Source organism: Enhydra lutris, unplaced genomic scaffold (assembly GCF_002288905.1).
Source record: "Enhydra lutris kenyoni isolate GAN:26980312 unplaced genomic scaffold, ASM228890v2 scaffoldscaffold86, whole genome shotgun sequence".
NCBI lineage: Eukaryota > Metazoa > Chordata > Mammalia > Carnivora > Mustelidae > Enhydra > Enhydra lutris.
In genome coordinates, this window is record NW_019154170.1 from 5258409 (window position 1) to 5283595 (window position 25187).

Genomic DNA, 25187 nt, shown 5'->3' on the forward strand with positions numbered 1-25187 from the left:
GGGCGGCTCCGGGCCGGGGTCCCGCTTCGGGACGGACCATGCTACGCTCCACCGGCTTCTTCCGGGCCATCGACTGCCCCTACTGGGCTGGGGCGCCTGGGGGGCCCTGCCGGCGGCCTTACTGCCACTTCCGGCACCGCGGGGCCCGGGGCCCCGGCGCGCTTGTCGGCGGCGGAGCGGCACCCCCCGCAGCAGGTAATGCCCGAGCGGGGCTCGGCTCCCCGGCCCAGCCTAGACTCTGCCGCCGGCGCTCTCCCGGCGCCCGGTTCTCGGCCCAGGCCGCTCTCCGCACGCCGGTGGGCGTCGGTCGGCTCCCGAGCCGGGCCCGGGACCACCCACCGCCGGGCCGGGTGCACGGCGCGGGATGTCGGCGAGCCTTCGCTTCCGGGAGCAGGCGGTTCAGCCGGCCAGGGGCATGCCCTCCTGGAGCTGTCGCGGGTGTGCAGCTAACGCAGGCCGAACGCCGAGCGCGGCCGGCACCGGTCGGCGGGCCCTGGGTTCCTGCCTCTCCTCGCGCCCGGGCTCCCCCAGCGCCAGGGCCTTGCGGCCGCGCCGGTCTGTAGCCGCGCTGCTCTTCGCCTCCGCGCCTCCGGGAGCGGCCACTGCTGTCGCCAGTAGTGCCGTTAGGAGGGTCTTGGGAGTCCCTACTGTGTGTCCGGCGCGACTGGACGGGGAGTAAGTGAAAGCCCGAGGACTGGGACGGGACGGGGAGGAGGCTTCCAGGAATTACCTGCTTTCGGTTGCGCGGAGCTGTCGGTGGACTGCACGTCGCACCGCGGTGATTGTCCTTGTCGTGGCAGGGCTCGGTGAAAGCGGGGAGGACTCAGGCAGGCTTCTTGTAGGGCGGGTGGGGTTTGAGCTGAGACTGTAGGAACGGGGCGTCGCAGGGAAAGGCTCGGAGAAAGGATGAAGTGCTGTCGTTGTTTCTGAGGGAAATCCAGGCTCCCACCGGTGACCTCTGTCCTTCAGGACTGGCTCCCCCTTTCCGTCAGACCCCGACCTCCTCCTACCATCCGTGTCAAGTTTCATCTGTGTTTTTCACTGTGAGAAACGATTGCTGTGGCACCTTCTTCGAACGAGGGGCGCACTGGCTGCAGTCAGATTACAGGCCTAGTTTTCCACTTTGTCAGGAAAGGAAAAGTAGGATTTTCTAATTTGTCACGTAAGTTTGCTCCGCCCCCTGGCAGCTGCAGTGCTGCCGGCAGCCAGATGCAAGCGCTCCTTGGTCCCTCACCTGTGCCGGGCACGGGGCGTGCAGAGCGGCGTGACCTTCGAGTGTGGCCGCCAGGAGCCTGCTGTTGAGGAGAAAACACACCCGTGCCCACTGGTACCGGGGAATCCACTCCTGCTACTCCCGGCTCCAGCGGGGCCGGCGCACGGTGGGGGGAGCACGAAGGAGTTGGCGCCCAGCTCGGCCGGTGAGGGTCTTCGGTCCGTGTACTTACCTGTTGGCATTGTGCGTAGCGCTTTGCAAAGAGTCCCCTGATTTCTGGGTTCCTCACGGTTTACTAAGCGTTGGGAGAGGGCAGGACCACACCGCCATGCCGCTGACTTTCGACCTGGCCCCAGGTCCTCGAGTTGCCTTCCAGCCGCCTGAACTCTGGGGTGTGATTTCTCGCCTCATGTGTTCTTCCCATGGTAAGTTGCTTTACGTTTCTTTCTGCCTCACAGGTGGCCAGTTGGCTTCTCAAAGGGAACCCGTTTGGCGATGTGTGCCCCACTTGCCGTGGGGAAAGATGCCGCCACCTGCCCCTTTCCCCAGGAGGTCTTCATTTTTCTTTGCAGGAAAGGAAGGGCAGGGGAAGGCCTGTTTCAGACAGGACGCTGCCTCCCCTGCAAGGGGCAGGATCAGATCCCAGCTCAGCCTCTTTCTTGCTGTGGGACCTCTTGGACCCTCTGTTTCTTTCTCTGTGGCGTGCTAATGGGGTTGCTGCCTTCTGCAGAGGCCAGGGGAGAGTGGGTGCCTCATCCTTTCCCTGCCTTTCAGCTTCCCCTGCTCCAGATTTTGACAAGTTTCTTTCCAGCGGGAAGAGGCTGCAGCAGGCCAGGTGTGCGTGGGCCAAGCAGAGGTGCTTTGGCAAGGGTGGGCTGGGCCAGGTTTGCTTGGACTCATTTTTAAGCTCCAGAGCTGCTAAGGTGCTGGGTGGGAGCTGCCTGCAGGTGGGCTGTGGGGGTCCCTGTGAGGCCCAGCACCTCTGGTCTTGGGCCAGTGGGCACCTGAGCCTTTCAGCAGAGTCTGAGTCCTGTGAGGGGGCTGGGCAGGGGGATCCTGTTGCTTCCGGCCCTGCAGACCCAGCCCCACTGCCCACCCACCCGGTGTGGGCTTCAGGACTCCCACCTCCAAGCTCGGGTGTGGCATTGCCCAGTTGTGGCAGTGCACACTCCGGCAGGCTCTCTAGAACTCTCAATAGTAGGGATGATTGTCCCCATTTTACAGATGAGGAAACTGAGGCCCAGAGATGGGGAGCCACTCTCCCGGTGAGCATGGCTGGTAAGTGGGGGATGGGATTGAGTCTGGGGAGTCAGGCCCTTGCCACACTCATCACCTTCCTCCAGTGCCCGCTGCCCAGCACCTGTGTGTCCCTCCCGCACAGCGGGGGGCCCCCTCTGTGTGTCAGGCTCGGCGCTTGGCCCTCGGGCTGGCCGGGAACAGCGAGCCTGGGAAGGACAGAGCTGCAGGACTGGAGTACCTGAGGACAGGCTGGAAGGCGGGTGTGGTCAGGGCTGTGTGTGGGGGGACAGCCCTCCCCTGGTAGGGCCCTTTATGGTGTGGAGAGAAGTCAGGCCGAGGAGGGACGGAACTGGAAAGCAGTGCTTCCCCGTAGAGGGCGGGATGTGTTTTCTCTGTGGGCTGACTTGGAGCTGGAGGGGCACAGCCGTGGTCACAGGCAGCCCCCAGGGGACGACGGCGCTGGGCAGGCCCGCCGGCCCCGCCACCTGTCAGCTGCTCCCTCTGGGGGCCGCGTGCCAGCGGGGTTTCATGGGGGCGACTTCCCAGCAGCACTTGCTGGTGTCTTCGGAGAGGGGAGGGAAGGGCGCCCTCCTGCGTCCGGCGCTTCCTCGGCACAAGGGAGGGCCGGGGGGACTTGTCTTCCCTGAACTGAGAAAGAACAGATCCTGAGAGGAAACTGCGCAGAGGGCAGCATCGCCTTTTGTGTCTGGAGGCCTGGCCATGGTGTGCAAGGAGCCTGCAGTGCCTTTGCTAGCCGGGGCAGCGTGGCCTGGAGCCTGACCCACTGGGCCTCCGGCTTCGTTTGGGCCGGGAGCTCTGAAGCTGGCTGGGGGAAGAGTGGAAACTGGCCATGGGGGCCAGTCGAGCTCTAGGTGGGGGGGGTGGGGGGGTATGGGCGTGGGTGTGTGTGCGGGTGCGGGCGTGGGAGTGGGAGTGTGTGTCCCCGGCCGGAAAGCACGGAGCAGCCTCCCTGGCCCCCACCTGCTCTGTGCCCGCAGCACCCCCTGCCTGGGTCGTGACAGCAGCGCGTGTTCCCGGCATCGCCCGGTGTCTCTTGGTCATCCGCTGTTTCTCGCAAGGCCACCTGACTTTCTTTTTAAGCGCCCCCCCCCCCCCCCCCCCCCAGATGCGGCCGCCCCCAGGTACCCAGCCTTGCAGGCCTCCCCGAGGAGACGCTTCAGCTGGTGGTGGTGGTGGCGGTTCTGTTGTCGGGTGGTTCTGGCTGTGGCGCGGCTGGGCTCAGAGGCGAGGTCCTGGGCTTCCCAGAGCCCCGGATGCGCTTACCCCGGGCCTTGCTGCCGCTGCGCTCCCAGCAGTCCCAGCAGGCGAAGCCCCCGCGTTCTCTCTTCGGGGCCCTTTTCCTCACCACTCGGAGCAATGTCTGACTCGGAGTAACCTTCGTTTTAAAAACCTCGGAGGTGCTGAACAGTCGGAGGAAGGGGGCTTTGTGAGTCGCCCGAGGCAGACCCCGCAGCTGCAGATGGCGCCCCCCACCCCCCCCACCCCATCCCCCCCCGCCCCACGGAAGAGGCCTTGCGGCTTTTGTGCGTCGTGGTCCTGCATCGCTGATTACGTTGGATTCTGTTTTCGGAGGCGAGAGGCCATCCTGGGCCTCCGCCCCTGGCGTCCTGCCGCTGGCAGCCCCTCCGGACAGCCTGAGATCTCCGCAAGCTGCCCTCCTCCCCTGACCTGGGAGGAGCCGCACACGTACAGCTGCTTTGGGGTTTTAAAGTGTTTTTGCTCCGCGCTAGCAGAGCAGTGGGGCTCCCCGTGCGGTCCTGCCCCCAGGGGATGCTGGGCGCTGTCTGGGGAGGCTGCTCCTGGCACAGGGTGGGGGGGCCTGGGGTTGCTGCTCAGCCCCCACGGCTCCCTGAGCGCCCCTCCCCCATACCCGCAGGTTGGTTTCGGGCTGGAGCGGCTGTGCTGCCAGGTGAGCGCGCGGAGCCTGCTCTGCGCCTGGCTGGGCAGGGGTGGTGGGCACAGCCCGCGGGGGTTCGGGGGAGCAGGGGCTGCGCGTGGTGCTTGAGCGTGCCCCACACTTAGTTCTCCAGGGGCTCCGAGGACAGGAGCAGGCTCCTTAGCTGCAGCCCGGGCACGGCAGTGCAGCCCCAAGGGAAGGCGGTCTGGCTTCGCTTTCTGTTGTGCAAAGAGCCTGTCCTGGGGGGCGGTCGGGGCGGTCGCCCCCCCCCCCCCCCCAGCCAGCATCGCCGCCTCTGCCTCCGTTGGCCCTTCTGTGAAGCGGGTAATGACTTGGGCGCTCCGTGGGCAGACGTGGGAACGTTCTTGCCTGCTTTGTTGTCCCCTCGCTCCCTCTGCACCCTGGCTCCACTTTACAGAGCCACGCTTGGTGCCGCCAAGGAGGGCCTGCGCGAGTCCTCCGCTCTCCGCCGGCCGGTGCAGTGGGGAGGCCGGGCGGTGTGGTCTGACGCACAGCAAGAGCTGGGTGCCAGGAAGGAAGCCAAGAGCGGGAACAGGTGCCCGGGCCACTGAGGCCGGGAGCCCTCAGGGTGGACTGCAGGCCGGGGGTCGTGGAGGGTCTCCCAGCTCCGCTCCTCGGTGAGCTGTGCCCTCCGGAGTCTGTGCTGTGCTTGGCCGGTGCCTTTCGGGGGACCGGGTGTGCGTGCTTGCCATCCGGGGCCTGTGGTGCGGCGGCTTCTCCTAGCTAGAGGCTTTTGGCAGTGGCCGTGCGGAGGGCCGGGCCACGGCAGGCTGGCCGGGGGCAGGCCCGGGGGAGCTGCCTCCCACTCGTGGCTTTCGTTTGCTGGAGGAAAACAGGGTGGGCAGCTGCTGGGGGCCCAGAACCCGGGCACCCTGAGGGTGGGGCTTGGCCGTTGCACAGGCCGCGGCTGGGCCTGGACCCGTGTTCCCTCGCAGGTGCACCTGGGCCCCGGCGTCTTCTGGGTGTGTCTGAATTCATCGCATACCTGTGGGCCGGTGCGGGTTGGGGGGGCATTCTGGAAGCCTAGGGTGGGTGTCCCCCAGCGCAGATACGGCCCGGGGTCCAGGAGAGAGCACCGTGGGCCCTGGGATTTGCAGACATCAGGCAAGTGTCCCCCAGCAAGTGATTCCTGAGCTGGGCTTTGAAGGATGAGTAGAAGTTTGCCTGGTGGCTGGAAGCAGGAACGGGGATGATAATCTAGGAGATTGGGGCTGGGAGACAAGGCAGTGGAAGGCCTGGAATGTGCTGTTGTGTGGTGTGGAGAGACTGAGGGTGGGAGGGAAGGGGTCGTTGCTCTCTTGCGTTGCTGCCGTCCCCAGCAGCTCCGGCAGGCATCACTGACTCCTGATGGTCCTGGAAGCTGCTGTGGTCCAGCCAGTCCACCCCAGTCCTCCCCAGTCCAGCCCAGAGATGGCGATGGAGGGCTGTGCTCAGGGCCCATTGGCTTTCCTGTGTGGCTGCGGGGGGGCTGTCTGTGCCACAGGGACTGTGTCCTCCGGCCGCCACAGGGGCCTGTGTCCAGGGGTGCGGGTGCGGGTGCTCTCAAGGCACGGGGCCCCTGGGCCCGCGGTCAGGATTTCCTTCACTCACTCGCTCACTCACTCCACGAACCAGCCAGCTCACTTGCGGCCTGGGTGTGGAGGGGAGCCAGGCAGTCAGCCTGTGGAGCGGCTGGACAAGGAGGGGGCAAGGCCCAGGAAGGGGACAGGGATGGCGTGTCTGAGTGCCACGGGACTACATTCACTCCAGGTGCATCCTGGTCATTCTTGTCCCTGTGTGTCCTAGAGGCCAGAACCGTCCCCTCCCAGGTAATGGGCACACAAAACAGTTGTTTGTCCCGAGAGATCTGTGTCCTCCTCTAGCACAGTGGGTCGGGGGAGCCTCAAAGAGCAAGGATGGGGGTATACTGTTCCTGGAGGCCTTTTCTGGAGGACCGGAAAGCCCTGGGGCCTCCCTCGCCATGCACCCGTTCCCCAGCATTGTACTGGGTACCTGCGGAAGAGCATAGGCTTGTCTGAGCAACTTCGTCCCACCCGTTCTATAGGGAGGATCCTGGAGGGCTGCCTGGAGGAGTTGCTGAGGCAGAGGGCATCGGGCTCCGGGCAGGAATCTGGTCCTGTGTGAAGGAGGGGTGGGGGCTGGCCCACCTGGAAAGCCTGCCCTCGTCCTCCCACCCCCCAGCACCTACGTGTGGGTCAAGTGATAAAAGGCACCGACGCTCACGTGTGGCCTTGGAGCGTAGGCTCTTTCTTAGGGGACATCTGGCTCCCCCCGTCTCGGCTCTGTGGTCCACGACCGGCAGCGAGAGGTGTGGCTTTCCTTCTCGCCACCCCCCACCTCACCCTGAAGATGCTGCGGTGTTCCTGGGCCTCCGTCGTGGGGGAAGGCGACCCCCGGGACTCCCACCCGCCACCACGTTTGCGGACTTGGAAGTGTACTAGGGCCAGCGCGAGAGAACCCTCTATGTTCTCTGTGTCGGGACTGTGCCAGCGACTTGGTGGCCCTCATGGGCTGGTGATGAGGGCAGCAGAGGGCAGGTACCCTCTGGCCGCGCGTGGGAGGCTGCGCGCTGCTCGCCTGTATTTCCGAGTGCTCTTTGTGGTTTCGTTCTGCCCTCGAGGCTTCCCTGTGGTTTTGCAGCGCAGCGGAGGCCCCTCACGGTTGTGGTTCCCTGCCAGCAGGCTCGGTTCTGGTCCTCCCGGGATCAGGCCGCGGGGGGCGGGGGGAGGGGCTCCCTTGTGTGTGGCCTGTGATGGCCAGAGAGAGCCCAGTCAGGTGGTGGTCTCAGGGCTGTCTGGGGCCCTCTTTTCTTTTCTTTCCCCTGGAGCCCTTGCACTTGCTTCGGGCGGTGGGGGGGGTTGGATTGGGGTGGGGAGGGCAGCGAGGGGAGGCTGTCCGGGGCTCGGAGCTTTGAGCTGGTGTGTGGAGCCGTCCAGCATCGTCAGCCTGCCCTGGAGGCAGAGGTGGACCCCAGGCCCTGCTCCCCTTGGCGCAGACCAGCCTCCTCATCAGGCACATAGCAGGGGCCCCCTCGTGTGCCCTCTTGAGCACCTCTTCTGTTGGCTGTCGCTCTTTTCTTCCTAGATGTCGGGGTGCCCCAGGTGGCCCCAGAACTCCTCGGTCTGCTCCAGAATGACGGGTGGATGGCCAGGTACTTTGACCCCCGGCTTCAGGCTCCTGCCCTGTCCGGTGGGCACTGGGATGTCCAGGAGTGGGGGGTGAGGGCATCCTACCCTGGGGTGGGTAGGAAGGTCATCAGGAATAGAGACTCTGGGCCCAGAGAGGAGTAGTGATGTGAGCCCCTCTGCAGACCTGGGGCGGGGCTGCTCTGGCCCCTTTTGGGGGCTGGCCAGAAAAGCCCAGAATGAGCCCCAGTTGGCCCTGCCTGCATCCCAGCCACGCCAGGGCTGGCGGGTAGCCAGTGTCCTTTCTACCGCTGTGGCCTTACCAGGGGGTCCCCCCTCCTCCTTGCGCGGTCTCTGCGCCTCTGTAGCTTCTGGAGCCCGGACGGCTTCGGCCTCTCTGCTAACTAGCCCTGGTGCTCTGCTTATCTCAAGGGCCGTGGGGATGGTCTCCTCCCTGCGCCCTGCTGCCCCCGTGCAGGGTCCCCAGGCTCTGGCTGCCCCCGGGTTGGAGGAGAGTTCCGCTGGGGTCTTATCCAGGCTCGAGGCCCGGGTGGGACCGCTGTGCAGCTGTCCTTATCATCCTTGGACCTTGGACAGCGTAGGAGGAGGGCTGGGGCGACAGCCAGCCCTTCAGAAGGCAGACGAGGTCGGCTGGCAGCGGCAGCACTGCTTTCCGGGCGGGGAGGACCGAGGCTTTGGGGTCAGCCCTCTCGCCAGCTGCCTGAAGCTTAGGGAGCAGCCCGGCTCCGAGACCCAGCCTCCTTATCTGCAGAATGGGCAGACTGGGGGCAGGACGATCTTGAGGGCGAGCCTGAGCGCCTCCTGGGGTTTATGGTGGGGCGCGGGGGCCTCCCCCAGTGGGGCCTCTGTGCTCAGCTGTCTTGTTAACCCCACGTGCCTCTGTAGGAGGGTGCTCCGTGTTTTCTGGAGCTGCGGTGCAGTGGGCGCAGACGCACAGAAGGGGCCCAGGATAGGGTGTCGCTTGGCCGAGGGGAGGTTGGGAGGGATTGGAGGCGGCTGCCCAGGACTCGGGAGGCAGCGCTGCCCTGTCTGTGGCCCACTCAGCCCCTCGTGGTCTGCACAGCGACTCTCGGCCGGCCCCATGTGGGCTCCTGCACTCGGGGCCGTGGCCCTGGACGGTGGGGCTTTGGCTTTCCCTTGTGGGGCTGGGGAAGCCCGCCGGCTGTCGGGCGTGCTGGAAGCCTGTCCCAGAACCGGGCGGTCAGAGAGTGGCAGGACACCAGAGCAGGGGGAGGGCAGTGCTCTCTTCCGGCTGGGCAGGTCCTGGGGGGCGTGGGGCGTAAGTGGGCTGCGGTCGGGTGTGGGTATGGGAAGGGGTATTTGGCAAAAATAGCCTAGTTAATTTTGTTTACCAAATGCGTGCTTACCAGGCGCAGACCCTCAAGGGAACCGCTCCTTGGCTTCCATCCAGATAAATCCCCTGAGAATTAGGTGCGTCCAGGGCGCCCCACGGCCATTCCTGACCTCTCGGTGCCACCTACCCGAAGCCTTCCAATGTGCTCCCACGGATCGGTGGGCAGCGCCCCGGGAACGCCCTGTAGCTTGTAAAACATTTTCTTGGGGAGCTTCTTCAGTTCTGAGAGGCCCTCCGAGGTCCCGGCCCTCTGAAGCAGGGCAGGGCAGGGGGCTAGATCCCAGGAAGGTCCCCTCCCCGAAGCCTTAGGTAAACTTGGCTGGGGTTCAGTGGGCCGAACTCTGGGCCCCGTGTGCTCACTTTGAAGCATGAGGTTGTAACGGAGTTCTGGGCAGCTGTGCTCGAAGCTTCTAGACCTGTCTGGAGCCCCTTGGGCTGCTGACAGAGTCTCATAGTACCGGCAGGGAACCTGAGGCCCCAGGGGGGCTGGGGCTTGGCCTTGACCTTCGTAGGCCCACTGAGTGTGGTTTCTTCTGCTCTGTGGTTGGGCAGGCCGCCTCCAGCTGGGGCTGACAACGGCCCACATGGGCAGGGCTTCGGGGACGCTCACATCAAGGGACTGGGAGCTTGGACTGGGCTCAGCCAGGAGCTGCACCCGCTTCAGAGTCTGAGCTCCTGGGACTCCTCCCCATCAGAGAGGCCGGGCTGCCTGGAGGCTCGTGGGGGTGGGCCCGGTGGGGTTGCCCTTAGGATGCCCGTTACAGGCTCCAACGTAAGAGACTAGACAGCCCCCCTCCATGCCTCAGGTCCCCCCTACCCCCTGAGTTAACGAGGGGTGTTCGTTAATGAGGCAGCCTTCGGGCCTCCACAGACCCTTCTTTCTCCCTCCTGTGGGGTCTCGACCTAAGCACACCTCCGCTTGGGGGAAACCCTTCCTTTCGAACTGTGAGGTGGCCTGAGGTCTGAACTCTGATCTCAATTCCTTTGTTTCTGTTTTTTACTTAAAAAAAAAAAAAAAGATTTTATTTATTTATTTGACAAAGCGAGATCACAAGTAGGCAGAGAGGCAGGCAGAGAGAGAGGAGGAAGCAGGCTCCCCGCCAAGCAGAGAGCCCGATGCGGGGCTCGATCCCAGGACCCTGGGATCATGACCTGAGCCAAAGGCAGAGGCTTTAACCCACTGAGCCACGCAGGCGCCCCTGACCTCATTTCTTTGAAACAGGGTTGAGGGGCTCCTGGCTGATGTGCATTTTTAAAATTTAAAAAAAATTTTTTTAAAAGATTTTATTTGGCTTGCCTGGGTGGCTCAGTGGGTTAAAGCCTCTGCCTTCAGCTCGGGTCATGATCCCAGGGTCCTGGGATCGAGCCCCGCATGGGGCTCTCTGCTTGGCGGGGAGCCTGCTTCCCCCTCTCTCTGCCTGCCTCTCTGCCTACTTGTGATTTCTGTCTGTCAAATAAATAAATAAAATCTTTAAAAAAAAAGTTACATTAAAAAAAAAAGATTTTATTTGTTTATTTAATAGAGAGCGCACAAGCAGGGGGAGGGGCAGAGGGAGAAGAGGCTCCCCGCCGAGGAGGAAGCCCAATGTGAGGCTCCCTCCCAGGACCACGAACGACCTGAGACGAAGGCGGCCGCCTCACCAACGGAGCCCCCTGGGTGCCCCGGATGTGCGTAGTGTTCGAAGCCCCTCTCCCAGGCAAGGATAGGGAGAATCCCACCCATTCATCTGTGACCAGCCCCGGGGGGGGCGTATTCCCATGAGGTGGGCTGGAGGCCCCCTTGAGATTCAGCAGTGCAGCCCCTCCGTGCACGTGCCCAGTAAGTGCCCCTCCAGCTTGTGGCCCAACCGGGCCTCTGTCTGCTGGCAGCCAGGACTTCGGAGGGGAGGGCACTGCCTCTGTTCACTCAGGCAGCGTTGGGCCAGAGTGGGTCTCCCGTTGCTGCCTTTGGGCTGGTTGTGAGGCGGGGTGGGCTGGGAGGGCAGCCCTCCGTCTCTGACCAGGGGTGGCTGTGAGTTCTGCCCCGGGCTCCCCACCCCATGTCTGGGAGTTTCCAGCTGTGACGGAGGCACGAGCTGACCTTGCCCTGGCGCCCCAGCTCGGTGATGGTGAGCGCTGACTTTGCCTCCCTATCTCTGACTCACAGTCCTGGTGTGTCCTTGGTGGTCTGAAGCATCACTTCCTTTCCTGTAACTACTGCCCAGGCTGAGATTCCAGGTTAAATGCCAGGCAACAAGCCTACCACGGTCCCTTCCTCCCTCAGGCCCCAGGTAGCCCCCGGCCTGGCCACAGGCCCTGCACAGCTCCCTCTCCTGACGGCTGGCGGCCAGCGGCGGGTTTCTGTTCCCTGTGCTCTCTCGCTCAGTGATGTTACTTGGAGTGTGCTCGGGCTGCGGGGGCGCCTCACCATGGCCTGGGTGCCTTAAGACCGCAGACTCATCCTCTGACGGCTCTGGAGGGCCAAGGTCCAGAGTTGGTCCCCAGGGCTAACTCCAGCGGTGGCCGGGGGGCCCCTTCCTGTGGCTCCAGGGGAGAAACAGCTGCTACTTTCCAACCACAGGGCATGAGATCTGGCCGGGTTTGCTTTCAGGGTGCTAGAGAGTCATCTGTGATTAGACTTTTTAAAAAGTTGTTTGAATATGGTTGGGACACAACATTACACTAGTTCCAGGCATGCAACTGGGATTAGTGATTAGTGATTTGAAAGGTTCATACGTGGGTCCCTCGGGGGCTCAGTGTGAAGCGTCTGCCTTTGACTCGGGTCGTGATCCCAGGGTCCTGGGACCGAGCCCCGCGCCAGGCTCTCTCTGCCTCCTTCCTCAGCCTCCACCTCCTGCCTGCTGCTCTGAACTGCTGTGCTTCTGCGTGAACTCATGCTCTGTCAAATAAAGTCTTTAGGAAAAAAAAAAAAGTTCATATGTTAGGTTTTGGTTTTTTTTTTATTTTATTTTAAAATTTCAGATAGGAGAGTGCCTGGGTGGCTCAATTGGTTAAGCATCTGCCTTTGACTCAGGCTGTGACCCCGGGGTCCTGGGATCGAGCCCCGCGTCGGGCTCCCTGCTCAGCGGGGGTCTGCTTCTCCTGCTGCCCATTACCTCACTCGTGCTCTCACTCGCTCCCTCTCTCAAATAAGTAAATAAAGTCTTCGAAGGAACATAAATAAAATTTCAGATAGGATTTCCTTTTTTTTTCTTCTTTTAAAGATTTTATTCACGTGAGAGAGAGAACGAGCGGGGTCGGGGCTGGAGGGACAAGGGAGACAGTAAGCAGGCTCCCCGCTGAGAAGGAAGCCCGATGTGGGGCTCGGTCCCGGGACCCCGGGTCAGGGCCTGCGCTGGAGGCAGCCGCTCAGCCGACCCAGCCGCTGGGGCGCCGCTCAGACGGCTCCAGGTGGCGACCTCTAGATTCCGGAGCGCTTGCCCGCACTGTTGCAATACGGCGCGTCATCCCTTTCTGGGGACGTCGGGCTTCATTGGCTCAGCCTTCATTCCGTTTCTGTGCTCCCGTCTGGGCGTGAGCGCAGCCCAGGGGCTTCCTGTGCACAGTGCTGGTTTGCTCGTGCGGGGCTCGAGCACGGGGCCTGGAGCGCAGCCGCTGGCACGGGTGCGGGCTCTTCATGTGTGAACCTCACGTGGTTGGGACACCAGGACGCTCCGTGGGAAGAGCGTGTGACCCCCGATGGTGGGCTCGCGAATTCAAGCTCCCGGTTGGCTGTGGAGGGTACTAAAAAAAACAATAATCGTAAACTTTTAAAAAACATTAAGAGGATGTAAGCTTGTGGTGCCTGGAGGGCTCAGTGGGTTAAGCCTCTGCCTTCGGCTTAGGTCATGGTCTCAGGGTCCTGGGATCGAGCCCCACATCGGGCTCTGTGCTCCGAGGGGAGCCTGCTTCCCCCCTCCCCCTTCACCTGCCTCTCTGCCTACTTGTGATCTCTGTCAAATAAATAAGTAAAATCTTAAAAAAAAAAAAAAAAAGGATGTAAGCTTTGCTGCACCCCACTCGGTGTTCTCAGAATGTGATCTGAACATACAAGGCTTTTTTCTTTTCCCACCACGGGACCGTGGCTTAGATGGCGTTCTCCTGCCTCACCTTTCCCTGAAAAGCATTGTGGGGCTCCCTAGCGGTGAGCGTCCATGTTCTCCTGGCATCTGCAGGGAGCCCTACAGGTGACACTTCCGGGGTGGCCCTCTGCTCCCCCCTCCTCCAGGCCCTGACTCTGGTGAGCTGTGCACGTCCTGCCCCGCGCCGGCTGCGTCTGTGCCCTGCCTGCTGGCCGGCCCTCCGCTGCGGGAGGAAGTACCTGCTACGGCTTCACCCTGGGCTGGGCCCGCGGACTCTCCTCCGCACCCCAGCTCCCGGATGGCACTTGTCCAGTCGGTCTCCTCCCTTGTGCCAGTTCCATGACCTTTGCCGGGAGGTCTGTGGACCAAGCAGCTGTACCTCTGGGGCCCAGTTCTACTTCCTCACTCCGCCTGCCTACTGACGGGGGTGGGGGGGGCACTCTGGAGCCCTTGGCCTGCTGGCAGAGCCTCGCTGGGGGTTTGCTGGAGGCCCAGCCCCCCAGTTGGTCCTGGTTCTGTGCTGGTTCGTGGCCCTTTGCCGTGGCGTCAGGGCTGAGGCACGGACTGAGGCAGTGGCCAGCGTGGGCTCAAGCCGCCGCTGCCCGAGCGGGCCCACTCACTGCTCTTTCCTCCCGCTTCCCATTTCAGGGCTCGGTTATGATCCGTACAACCCCGAGCTGCCCAAGCCCCCCGTGCAGAGGGAGAATGGAGCACTGGGCCGGGGGGACGAGCCCCGCTCGGACATCCTGGAACTGGAGCTGGTCAACCAGGCCATCGAGGCTGTGCGCTCGGAGGTAGAGCTCGAGCAGCGGAGGTACCAAGAGCTCCTGGAGACGGCCCGCGAGCACAGCTCCGCCGAGGCCCCCGCCGTGGTGCCCCGTGGCCCTGCCACTTGCCCCACCGCCGGCCTGGACGAGGACGCCTTCCCACTGTCCTTTGATTATAACCCTGGTGGCCGCCCCAGCCTGTTAGGCCCTGATGCCAGCTACCAGCCCAGTCCTCTGGCCGCTGCCACTGAGGCCGGTAGCAAGTACTCGCTGGTCTCTCCGGGTCGGGGGCAGGGCCGAGGTGGAGGGGGCGGTGGCACCCTGGAGTACGTCCCCAAGGCTGTGAGCCAGCCCCAGCGACACGGCCGCCCCGTGCCCAGCAGCAAGTACGTGCTGGACGACTCCAAGCCGTCCACGGACCTGGAGTATGACCCACTGTCCAACTTCTCCGCCCGGCTGCTCAGCAGGGCCAGCTCCAAGGACGACAGGGCCCCCAAAAGGCCCAGGGGCTCCCGCGGCAGCGAGCCCTACACGCCTGCCCTCAAGAAGCCCTGCGACCCCTTTGCCGGCTGTGATGCCAGGTTTTCAGACTCGGACGACGACGACGCCGCAACTCCGGCCGCTGTGCCTGTCACCACCAGCCCCTCGAGAGCTCAGGCGGGCCCTGAGAGCAAGGCCCCTGGGCTGTCAGGCTCCAGGGAGGGCCAGGACGCCGAGGAGGGCGGCCCGCGGGAGACCAAGGAGATGGCGGTGCAGTATGACGTGGAGGACCTCGGGCAGCCCCCCAAGGACCCTGGGGGGACGCCTGTGGCCAAGCCCAGCTCTCCGGCCAGGGCCTCCCAGGAGCCCAGTGGCTCCAAGCAGGGAAGACCCAAGAAGAAGAAGAGTGGGGCAGCGCCCGACCCCGGCCACAAGGACGGCGTCCAGAAGAAGGACAGGGGCAGAGACGGAGAGCGCGGGAGGCCGGCCGGGAAGCCCTGTGCAGACCGGAAGGGCCCACAGGCTGGCGGCCCCCGGCATAGGACCGAGCCGCCCGAAGGGACCAAGAAAAAGCCATCTTCAGCCACCCCGGTGGCCAGCTCAGGGAAAAGCCGGCCTGACCGTGGGGGTGTCCCCCAGCTGCCAAACAGGACTGGCGGGAAGACCGTGTCAGGCAAGCTGGCCGAGCGGAAGGCCCGCTCCCTGGACGAGGGGGCCCCCCGGGACGCCCCGAAGCTGCAGAAGCGGGCCCTGAGCCACGCAGACCTCTTCGGGGACGAGAGCGAGGATGAGGGCCCTGGACCCGCGGCGCCCCCCGCCGCCCCGCCCCACCTCAGCTCCACCTCCGACTCGGACTCGGACTCGGACTCGGACTCCGACAGCAGCCTGGGCGGCTCGGCCGCTGGGGGCCCGCGCAAGCGCCTCAAGGCCCCCCCACCCACCAGGCCTGCCCCCGCCTCTCCCTCCTCGTGCTCCTCCTCGTCCTCGTCCTCCTCTGGGCCGGGCGGGGGTGTGGACTACTCCGCCCTGGAGAAGGAGGTCGACTTTGACTCGGACCCCATGGAGGAGTGTCTGCGCATCTTCAACGAGTCCACCAGCGTCAAGACGGAGGACAGGGGCCGGCTGGCCCGGCAGGTGAGCCTCACCCCCACACCTGGGGGCCCTGCGGCTGCGGGGCCGCCCCGGTCCACGGGAACAAACTGCTGCCCCCTTCCCCTCCCCCCGCCTTGTCCACTCGGAGCAGGCTTAAGGCCACCCAGCAGGCTCCCGGGCGGTGTTCTGAGATGCACAGAGACCAGGCAGGGTTGGGCTGTATGTCGCCCACCTCTCCCTCCCTCTCCTCCGTCCCCCAAACCTGACCTGACCCCAGCCTTTCTGGGTTGGCTGGCACATGTCCCCATGCCAGCCGCCAGAGGGAGCTCGCTTTCTGCGAAGCTGCAACTCACGGCTTCTGGGAGGGTGGCAAGGTTCCATTAGGGCCGCCCGGTTCTCTCTTGCCCTCCTCTGTTTACAGACCTTTGAGGTGGTGCCCGGTAGATTTCTCTGCCTGGTTCCTGTGTTTCTGAGCTGCTCCTGTGAGTGGGCGAGGGAGGGGAGCAGGAGGCAGTGGTCTGGGCCGGAGACCCTTTTGGCCAAGGCCCGCATTGCCCTTGGGCTGGGGTATGTCTGCAGGAGATGTGCTGGGGAACCTGTTTCCTCCCCTGTGAGCCAGCAGGGCTTGGAGGTGAGGGCTCCACGTTGTATCTCAAGATCTGGGAGCCCCTCCCTTGAGTGCGTCACTGCCTCCCCCCTCCCTCCACCCCCGATCTGGGAGGTCTAGGAGCTGACTTGGTGTTGGGGGGGATGGGGCCCACTGAGTTGGTGTGGGAGGTGGGGCCCGAGGGGTGGAGCTTCACTTGAGGGGCGGGTATGTGTTTCAGACTCCCACGGAAGAGAAGATCGAAGACAAGGGGCATTCGGGGCTGACCACTCTGTTCCCTGGGCAGAAGAGGAGAATTTCTCATCTCTCCAAGCAGGGCAAGGAGGTGAGCATCTGCTTTTGGGTCCTGAGTAGAGGTCGGCAGGAGAGAAGAGGCCTCTGTGTGCAGAAACCAGATCCCCGTGTTCCCCTGCTGGTGGGTGGCACAGGGCAGGGAGGGTGATGTGACGGGTGGCTCTGGAGTGGCCGTCCTCCAGTGGGGTCACACAGCCCAGCCTGGTGCTGGCTGGGGGACGTGCTGTGTGATCCCAGAGAAGTGGCCCAACCTTTCTGAGCCCTGGTTTCCGCGGTGAAGACAGGAACGGCTGTTGGTGGCTAAGGCGAGCTAGCCGGCGGGAGGACAGGCCAGAGGGTGGGGCTCCAGGCGGAGCACCTGGGAGCTTGGGCTGAGTCAGTCCCTGGACCCCTCCCCGGGTGAAGCTGGAGACAGGAGAGGACTGGAGCCAGCGGGATTGGATGGGCGCAGGGACTCCCCCCCTACGAGTGGGTGTGCCTGTTATCAGGGCCAGAGGCACGGCCTGGGCATTCTGAAGGCAGAAGCCAAGAGGGCAGGGCCACGAGGTGATCCGCTCCGGGACAGCTCGGAGACATGAATTTGAGGCCTAACATGCTGAGCTCCTTGGTTCCAGCCTGGGTATCTAAGAGCTCAGAAGAAAACCCCAGGGTAGCCGGCTATACCCAGGCCCCGGAGCCCCCGCCTTCCTGCCCTTGGCCGTACTGTCAGTTTTTTGCCCTGCGTGATCTTGTCTGGGTGCCCCCAGCCTATAGCCGCTCCCTGGGATTTGTCATCACCCAGGCGGAGCCCGTGAGGAGAGGCCCAGCTCCCCCTGCCCGGCCTCCCACCGCCCAGGAGGTATGCTATCGGCGGGCCCAGCAGGCCCAGAGGGACTCCGCCAACTGGCTCCAGGCTACCCAGCAGCCAGCGGAGAAGCCCTCCTCCATCCACATCTCAGCCCCTGGCGAGAAGAGGAGGATAGCGCATGTCCCCAACCCCCGCCTGGCTGCCGGTAAGTCCCAGGGCACAGTGGCTCTGCATGGTGGGAGGGCCCAAGGCTCCGCTTCTGCCACCAGTGGTGGCCTTGAGCAGGGCCCAGCTGGGGCCTCAGTGTGCTTTCCTGTGAGGTGGGGATAAAGGTCTCTCCGACAGTTAGCGGTCAGGCATAATGATGCGCCCAGTGGCCCTGGGCCTTTCCTGGCTTTGGTGCTGGTAGAGGGTCTGAGGGCTGCCTGCCTCCCATCCCTTGTCTATCTCACAGACCCAGAGCCTCCCTCTGAGGCCCCGAGCCAGAGGTCTCCCTGGGATTCTCCCTCTGTCCCTGCCCCTGGTCTTTGTGTCCTTGCCTCCCCCGGGCTCCTCGGGTATCGGAGGCCGGTGGCCTCCTGGGGGCCGGTCTGAGTGTGGGCACTGGGCCCTAGACGGCAATGCCAGGAACAGGGAGCTGGCCGCGAGGTTGTGTGTGCCGTGTGACTGGAGGCTCTCCCCTGGTCTGGAGGCCTCGGGGGCGGTCTGGTACCCTCCCCCTGCTCTGTGGGGTGCGCTCCGCACTCGGGAAGCCGGGTCACGGCTCTGTGGTCGGACAGGCGGGACGCTCAGTGGGTGTCTCTGGTTCAGCGGTGTCTGGAGGGGGCTCAGGAGGCCTTGTCCAGATGCGGAGTGCGCTTCTCTGGGGGAGGCCCCTGCTGTCTGACCGGCTCTCGGGGGATTCCCTCGCTGCTGGTTCTGACACCCCCTTGAGGAACCGGGCCCGAGGGCGGCCCCACGAGGTGGTTCTATGAACGCAGGTACCCGTAGCCACCCCTGCCTTTCCCTGGTGCCAGGAACCTTCTTCAGGATAAGCTGTGCGTGTTCTGATCCGTCCCCACCCTGAGCTCCCCAGTTAGGATCTGATGGCGAGAGCTGTTGGCTGAAGGTCTGTAGCTGCGGCCAAGGGCGAGGGCCCTGAACCGTGTGGGGCCTGGGCGGCGGCTCTCAAACCCACAGCTGCTGCCCGTGGCTGAGCTGCGTGGTGGGTCCCGGCACGTGGGCCTCGCCATGTGCGCTGGGGGCAGGGGGCCTGGCATTCGGAGGCACGGGGGGCGCCTCCCTGAGTGGCAGTGGGACCCACCTGAGGTCTTGGGAGTCCTGCCTGGTGCTCGGTGCTGGCTTTCCTTTTGTCGTGAGCCCGCGTGCCACTGAGACATTTCTGTCTCAGTGAACCCGAAGGAGACTTGCCGTCCCTGAGAAGTGCGTGTTCTCTGCTCAAGTTGGCAGAGGCAGACCCTGCTGTGGGATGAGCCATAGCTGGCTGGTGGTGCCAGCGTTGTTCCTGAGAGCCCGGGCCCCCGGGCCCCCTGCTGTCCTCATCTGTTCCCATTCTCCTGTTGCGGCTGGGCCCGGGAGCAGGGCTGGTCTGAGGCCCCAAGCACACGCACGCCCGCACCATCTGCCTGCAGCCCTCGGAAACGGCCCCGCAGGCGGGTGCCCCCCTCCGTGGGTTGGGGGGGGCGGGAGACTGTTTGGTTTGTGACCTCATCAAAGGGAGCAGCAGAACACAGGCGGTGGTGGGCAGGCCTGCTGGTCACAGTGACCGGGCCGGGGGTGTCCCATACCCTCTGGTCCTCTGCCCAGGAGTCAGGGCCTGTCCCTCTCATAGTCAACGCCTTGGAGTCGGGGGCTGGAACATGTGGCAGAGGCTCCCCGCGTGGCCTGCCACTCGCTGGACCAGCCCGGTGGCGACGTTGCCTGAGCCGGCCTCCAGAGCCCCGTTTGCGTTTCCCCCTTCTCAATGGACTTGCCCGGAAGCAGATAGAGCCTAATGTCCTTCCACAGCCCGTGCCCCGCAGCCCGGCCCTTCCCCCTATGCTCCGAGATGCACGTCCTGCTGACGCTGAAGGACCGCGGCTGCCTGGTGCTCTGCAGCTCGGTGATGGGCGTGCTGTCCTCCTGCGCTCACGCACCCTGTGCCCTGCCAGCCCCCACAGGTGCCAAGAGGGCCCTCGCTGCCAGCAGCAGCCAGCCTCCCAATGGCCCCGAGCCGGGCAGCCAGCCCCTGAAGGCGCGCACGTTGTCAGGCATGGCATCCAAGACCACCACCACCATCACCCCCAAGCGCGTCGCCCACAGCCCATCTTTACAGGTGAGCGCGCCGCTGCCCGCCCCGTGGGAGCCACCCCCTGCCCCCCGCCTGGTTCAGAGACACTGGGCGAGGGGCGCGGCGCAGGGGCCATGTGCCCCACCCCCACCTGGCCTCAGTCTCCCCCCTCATCCACACTGCCAGCGTGATCCGTTGGCACCACAAACCAGCGGCCACCCTCCTGGTCACCGGAGCCCAGAGTGTCCGGCAGGGTCCACTGCGTGCGCGACGCCCTGGGGATTCCGAGAAATGCATCAGAGGACCAGGCGGGGACACGCCACCTCCCGACAGATCTGTGTCTTCCCTAGAGTTTAAAGAAGCCCATTATCCCGAAAGAGTTTGGGGGCAAAGTCCCCACGGTCATCCGCCAACGGTATCTCAACCTGTTCATTGAAGAGTGCCTCAAGTTCTGCTCCTCGAACCAGGAAGCCATAGAGAAGGTACGTGAGCCTGGCAGGGGGCTGGGGCCGGGGCTGAGGGGTGGCTGCTGGGCCGCAAGCCTGGGAGCCCAGGCCTGAGCTGCGTGTCCGTGGTCAGGCGCTGAGCGAGGAGAAGGCGGCCTACGACCGCAGCCCCAGCAAGACCATCTACCTGAACGTGGCCGTGAATGCGCTGAAGAAGCTGCGGGGCCTGGGCCCCAGCTCCGCGCCCCGGCTCACCAGTAGGTCGGGCCGCGGTGTGCCAGGCGGCCGGGTGCTTGCGCCTGCAGCGCGGGGCCCGGGGCCGGGGTGTGGGACGCCGGGCGGCAGAACGGCTTTCTGCCGCCCGGAGCGTGGGGACACCTTCCTTCGAGAGACCGTGGGAGGGGCCGGTGGTGGGTGCCAGCTCTGGGCTGCGGGCTTCTGCGGAAGACGGCCGGGGCCGCGTGCCCGCACCACCGCCTCTCCTTTCTGTCGACAGCCCTCCCCAGCGAGCGGCTCTGGGCCGGGGGCCCCGCTGGTGGGGCGGCCTGTTCAGGGGCGAAGCCGGGCCTGCTGTGTGCTTTCAGCTCCGGGAGCCCCCCTGCCTCTCGAAGGCACATTAAGCCATCAGTGTGCTTGCTTCCCTGCTCTCCCTCTCCCACCTCTGCCTCCCACAGCTCCCCCTGCGCAGGGTCCACGGAGCCTCTGGAGGCCCGTAGGTCTCCCCTGTCCCCTAGGACTGCCACCAGCAGCTGGTCCCCAGAGTTAAGGTGGGGGCAGGATGGCCACCCCCAGGTCACGGGCAGTCAGGCCTTTCCTGACAGCCCCCCCCCCCCCCCCCCCCCCCCCCGGGGGGCCCCCCGGGCCCGGGGGGGGGGCGGGCCCCCCCCCCCCCCCCCCGGGGGGCCCGCGCCTTCCCCGCCCCCCCCCCCCCCCCCCCGGAGGACGGGGCGCACTCGGGAGTCCGAGCCCAGTTTGCCCTCCCCCCACCTCCAGAAACCATCGGCCGGAGGCTTGTGTCCCATGAGATGGTGCTGGGGGGCAAGTTGGCCACCAAGACCAGCTTCTCGCTCAGCCGCCCGAGCAGCCCCCGAGTGGAGGACCTGAAAGGTGAGCCCAGTCCCTCCCTTGGTCCAGCCAGGCCGTCCCCAGCGCTCAGTGGTGGCCATGGTGGCGGCACTTCTCCCCCACCCCCCACCAGGCCCACCCCTGCTCGCCTGCCTGGCCCTCCCCGGCCTTACTGTGGGCTGACCACCGGTCCCGGCTGTCCCCAGGGGCCGCCCTGTATGGCCGCCTCAAGGAGTATCTGCTCACCGAGGACCAGCTCAAAGAGAACGGCTACCCCTTCCCTCACCCCGAGCGGCCTGGGGGGGCTGTCATCTTCACGGCCGAGGAGAAGAAGCCCAAGGACTGTGAGTGGCCCCGAGCACCCGTGCCTGGGGCGGCGGGGGGCAGCTGGCGGAGCAGCCTCTGGGGAGAGGGGCGATCGGGGGCCTGACGCCTGCACCCAGCCCCCACCCCCCCGCCGCCTCGCAGCGTCCTGCCGGATCTGCTGCCGGTGCGGCACCGAGTACCTTGTGTCTGCGTCTGGCCGCTGTGTGCGCGAGGAGGAGTGCTACTACCACTGGGGGCGGCTCCGCCGGAACCGGGGTGAGCACCCCGGGAAGGAGACTGGAAATGCCCGGGCCCGTCGGGGGTCCCCATCGTGCGCAGGAGGCGCATGCTGGGCTGCCCGGGGGCCCGGCCCTGACCGCCACCTCTCTTCCAGTGGCCGGCGGCTGGGAGACCCAGTACACGTGCTGCTCAGCCGCCATTGGCTCCACTGGCTGTCAGGTTGCCAAGGTAGGACTTGCGGGCCCCGCTCGGTGCTTCCCCCGTGGGAGCGGCCTCGGCCCGGCTGGAAACGAGGGACAGCCCGCGCCGGAGCCCTGACCCCCCTTTCCTGTCCTTTGATCCGTGTGCCTCTGACGGCGGCCTTGGAAAGAGTGGGGCGTCCGCCGCCCTCAGTGGCCTTCCTCCCGCCGCCCGCAGCAACACGTGCAGGACGGCCGGAAGGAGAACCTCGAAGGCTTTGTCAAGACTTTCGATAAAGAACTTTCGGAAGACGCTCACCCCGGGATCTTCGCCCTCGACTGTGAAATGGTGAGTTGCGTGCTGCGTGCTCAGTGGCGGCCTGGCACCCGCGTCTGCAGCCTGGAGTCGGTGCGGGTCTCAGGACAGAGCAGGTGCGGGGAAGAGGGTGGCCCGCGGCGGGTGCCGCCTCCCTGGTGCTCGGGCTGGGAGAGCGGGCGTTTTCCACACCACCACGGAGCGGCTCTGGCCTCGGCCCTCGGCTCGCCCCAGGCGCGCGGAGCGGCGCCGCCATACCTCAGGCCTGGCGTGCAGCGGGTGCTGGGGCTTAGTGAGGGCACCCTGGGTTCTCGACAGCTCAGGCTCCCGGAGCAGCCCCGGGAGCTTCCCCAGGGTGTGGGGTGGGGCGGGCGCGTTGTCACACGAGCCCTCCCGGCCGCGCAGTCCTACACCACGTACGGCCTGGAGCTGACGCGCGTCACGGTAGTGGACACGGACATGCACGTGGTGTACGACACCTTTGTCAAGCCGGACAACGAGATCGTGGACTACAACACCAGGTGGGGCCCCGCCGCCCCGCTCCCCTCCCCGCCCCCGGCTTGGGAAGCCCGGAACCCTCCCTCACTACCCTCGGGCCCCAACTCTGCGCGCTGCAGGTTTTCAGGGGTGACCGAGGCTGACCTTGCCGACACGAGCATCTCGCTCCGGGACGTCCAGGCCGTCCTGCTGAGCATGTTCAGTGCCGACACCGTCCTCATCGGACACAGCCTGGAGAGCGACCTGCTGGCCCTGAAGGTACTGCTCGCCCCAGGCCACGCTCGCCAAGGGTCTGAGAGGATGGCTGGGGCTGTCCTGGGCCCCGGGCGCTCAGCACGGTGGGGGGTGGCGGCTGGGTGGTCCCGTGGGGCCCCTTCCTGCTCGGGCCCCCGTGGTGTGTGCCCGGCCGCCTGCCCACAGGTCATCCACAGCACTGTGGTGGACACATCCGTGCTCTTCCCGCACCGCCTGGGCCTCCCGTACAAGCGCTCCCTGCGGAACCTCATGGCCGACTACCTCAGACAGATCATCCAGGACAACGGTGAGCCGGCGGGCGGTGGGGTGGCGGGCCGAGCCGGGGGGGCGCCCCCCTGACACACCGCCCCCCCGCGCCCCACAGTGGACGGGCACAGCTCCAGCGAGGACGCCAGCGCCTGCATGCACCTGGTCATCTGGAAGACCCGAGAAGACGCCAAGACCAAGCGGTGACCGCTGCCACCCGCCCGCCTTCCCCGCGGCCCCGGCCCGGCCTCTGCCCCAGCCTCTTCCAAAACAGTGCAATAAATCTCGAGAGCTAACCCTGTCCACGTCGCCAAGACATGGAAACAGAGAGAGCGGGATGAGCTGGTGGCACGAGAGCCCCGCACGGAGACCACCTGGAGCCCTGTCCCCCACCCAGCCCCCTGCGCCGCCCCTGCCTTCTGTCCTCTGGAGACTGCTGCTGACTCCCGGAGGAGGCCGGACAGACGTTCCCCGCTCCCCCCGGCCCCCGGCCCGCTGCGTCCCTGGCAGCCAGGCCTCCTGGCTCTCCGGCCGGGCAGGCTTTTCGTGGGTGTGTTCAAGACAGGGGTTTTTTTTATTTTGTATTGTTATTTTTATTATTTGTAATTTAAACCTGGCGACTTGCACAGTTGTCTTTTCCCCACTCGGAGAAGCAAGACCCTGGTGCTGCCTTCCCTGTTGGGGGAGGGGGGAGAAGTTGGGGGGCCGGGGACCGAGAAGCTGGCACTTGGGCAGCCACCAGGACCAAGAGTCCAGCCTGGCCTGGGCCAGACGGGTGGGAACTGGACTCCGTGACCTCTGGGAACCAAGCCAGCCACCCCCCCCCCCGCCACTCCCCCCCAGGGCCTCACCTTCCGGACCCCTTCAGGGCGCCTCAGCCTCTGGACCCTGTCTTCCGGCCGGAGCCCCACCCTCCCCAGGGGCTGTCTGTAAAGGCCTGCAGCCTCCCCAGGGCCCTGAGTCCTTCCCCAACCCGAGGCAGGGACAGAATAAATGTTTATATGGATTTTAGCTCGTGTGGCGTCCGGTGGTGGTCTTGGTGCCAGGTGAGCCTGGTGGTCAGGACCCGCCGCTGACCGGGAAAGCAGGAGCACATCCTTGTCTGACTTCCTGAGGACCACCTCCAGTGCCTGAGCTGTCCCCGGGCCTGGGGATGCAGACGCAGATCCCTGGGTGTCCTGGCTCCCCGGGGGCACCGCCATGGGGGAGGAGGTGGTACCCCAGTCCTGTGAGTGGAGCCGCCTGGCTGGCCCGGGGGGGTGGGGCGGGGGTGAGGAGACCCAGGGAGCCACCGTGCCTCGCCCTCGCAGGGCTGAGAATCTGCGGGGGGTATGGAAGGGTGGCCGCCCACCCACCATGTGTGCCTGTTCACTGCTCCCAGGGCAGGCTTGTGCGCACAGCACCCAGCGATGAAATCAGGCTTTTGTGGATCATTGTGCCTCGTGGGGGTGGAAGGGCCGGGGCTGTTCAGGTCTCTACTTTTAGTTCATTTAAAATGCAAAATGAAGCCAGAAATGACCTGGCGGAGAGGGCAGGTGCTGGAGTGTCCTAGGTCTGGAGGCAGGAACACACAGGTGCTGGAGGGAGGACCTCCTGGAGGGGGCCCCCTGCCACTCGGTCAAGCTTCCGCCGAAGGCCAGGAGAGCAGGGTCCAAGGCTGAGGACATAGCTGTCTCTACCTCTGAGGCGCCCTGGGCCATCGCTGCCGAGGACTGGTTGCCCTCTGGATCCCGGGAGCCCTTGGGGGGAATGTTGGCCGAGTCGGGGCCCCAGCCGCTGTTGTGTCCCCCTGAGGTCCTTCTTGTGACCGTTTTGTTTTTTTTTTTACTTTCTCTTCCACAAACAGGTAGTTGTTTGCTAAACCAGGTGCAGGTTCCGTGTTTTTGTTTTTGTTTTGTTTGGAGGGGGGCAGAGAGAGAGCGAGAATCTCAAGTAGGCTCCGTGCCCAGCACCGGCTGGACGCAGGGCTTGGATCCCACCACCCTGAGGTCGAGCCCTTGGCTGAAAGCAAAAAGAGTCGGACCCTTCAGCAACTGGGCCCCCCAGGAGCAGCCCCCACCTCATTTCTGTGCTTCTGGTGGTACCTGCTTCCTCCCCAGAGCATAAAGAGCGCCCCCAGGGAGGCCGGGGGAAGGGGCTGCAAGGTCTCCGCTGCCCAAAGATGCTGACTCCTGGAGGCCACAGGGCCTTTGCAGATCCGAGGGAGGGAATGGGGCCTAGGACCAGCAAGGTCTCTCAGGAGACTGAACAATTTGTGCAGTGCCCCTCCCCCGCCACCACCCCGGGCTCTTTCCCATTTACTACTGGGTACGCGTTGGGTGTTTGTTGAGTGAATGAGTAAATGAGAGGTTTACCTGCCCTCCCCACCCCAGGCCAAGGAGGGTGTAC

General features: G+C 65.1%; 1 protein-coding gene across 7 annotated transcripts; it reads left to right on the top strand.

Moving 5' to 3' along the window:
- On the top strand, positions 1 to 23810 carry LOC111161704 (RNA exonuclease 1 homolog). Of its 7 annotated transcripts, none has more exons than XM_022525549.1 (16): positions 1 to 195; positions 13601 to 15333; positions 16119 to 16223; positions 16974 to 17184; positions 19130 to 19293; positions 19599 to 19730; positions 19828 to 19951; positions 20688 to 20801; positions 20966 to 21103; positions 21228 to 21341; positions 21460 to 21533; positions 21723 to 21833; positions 22206 to 22321; positions 22418 to 22556; positions 22719 to 22839; positions 22918 to 23810. In XM_022525549.1, exons 1-16 carry the CDS (start codon positions 39 to 41, stop codon positions 23004 to 23006), a joined length of 3642 nt encoding a protein of 1213 aa, XP_022381257.1. In that variant the 5' UTR covers positions 1 to 38; the 3' UTR covers positions 23007 to 23810. The 7 variants fall into 7 exon arrangements, with proteins under 7 accessions (XP_022381257.1, XP_022381254.1, XP_022381255.1 ...); XM_022525547.1 differs by lacking the exon at positions 1 to 195 and adding exons at positions 207 to 1638; positions 2438 to 2491 and having other exon boundaries at positions 22418 to 22839; XM_022525545.1 differs by lacking the exon at positions 1 to 195 and adding an exon at positions 1573 to 2491.
- The last annotated feature ends 1377 nt before the right edge of the window (positions 23811 to 25187 follow it).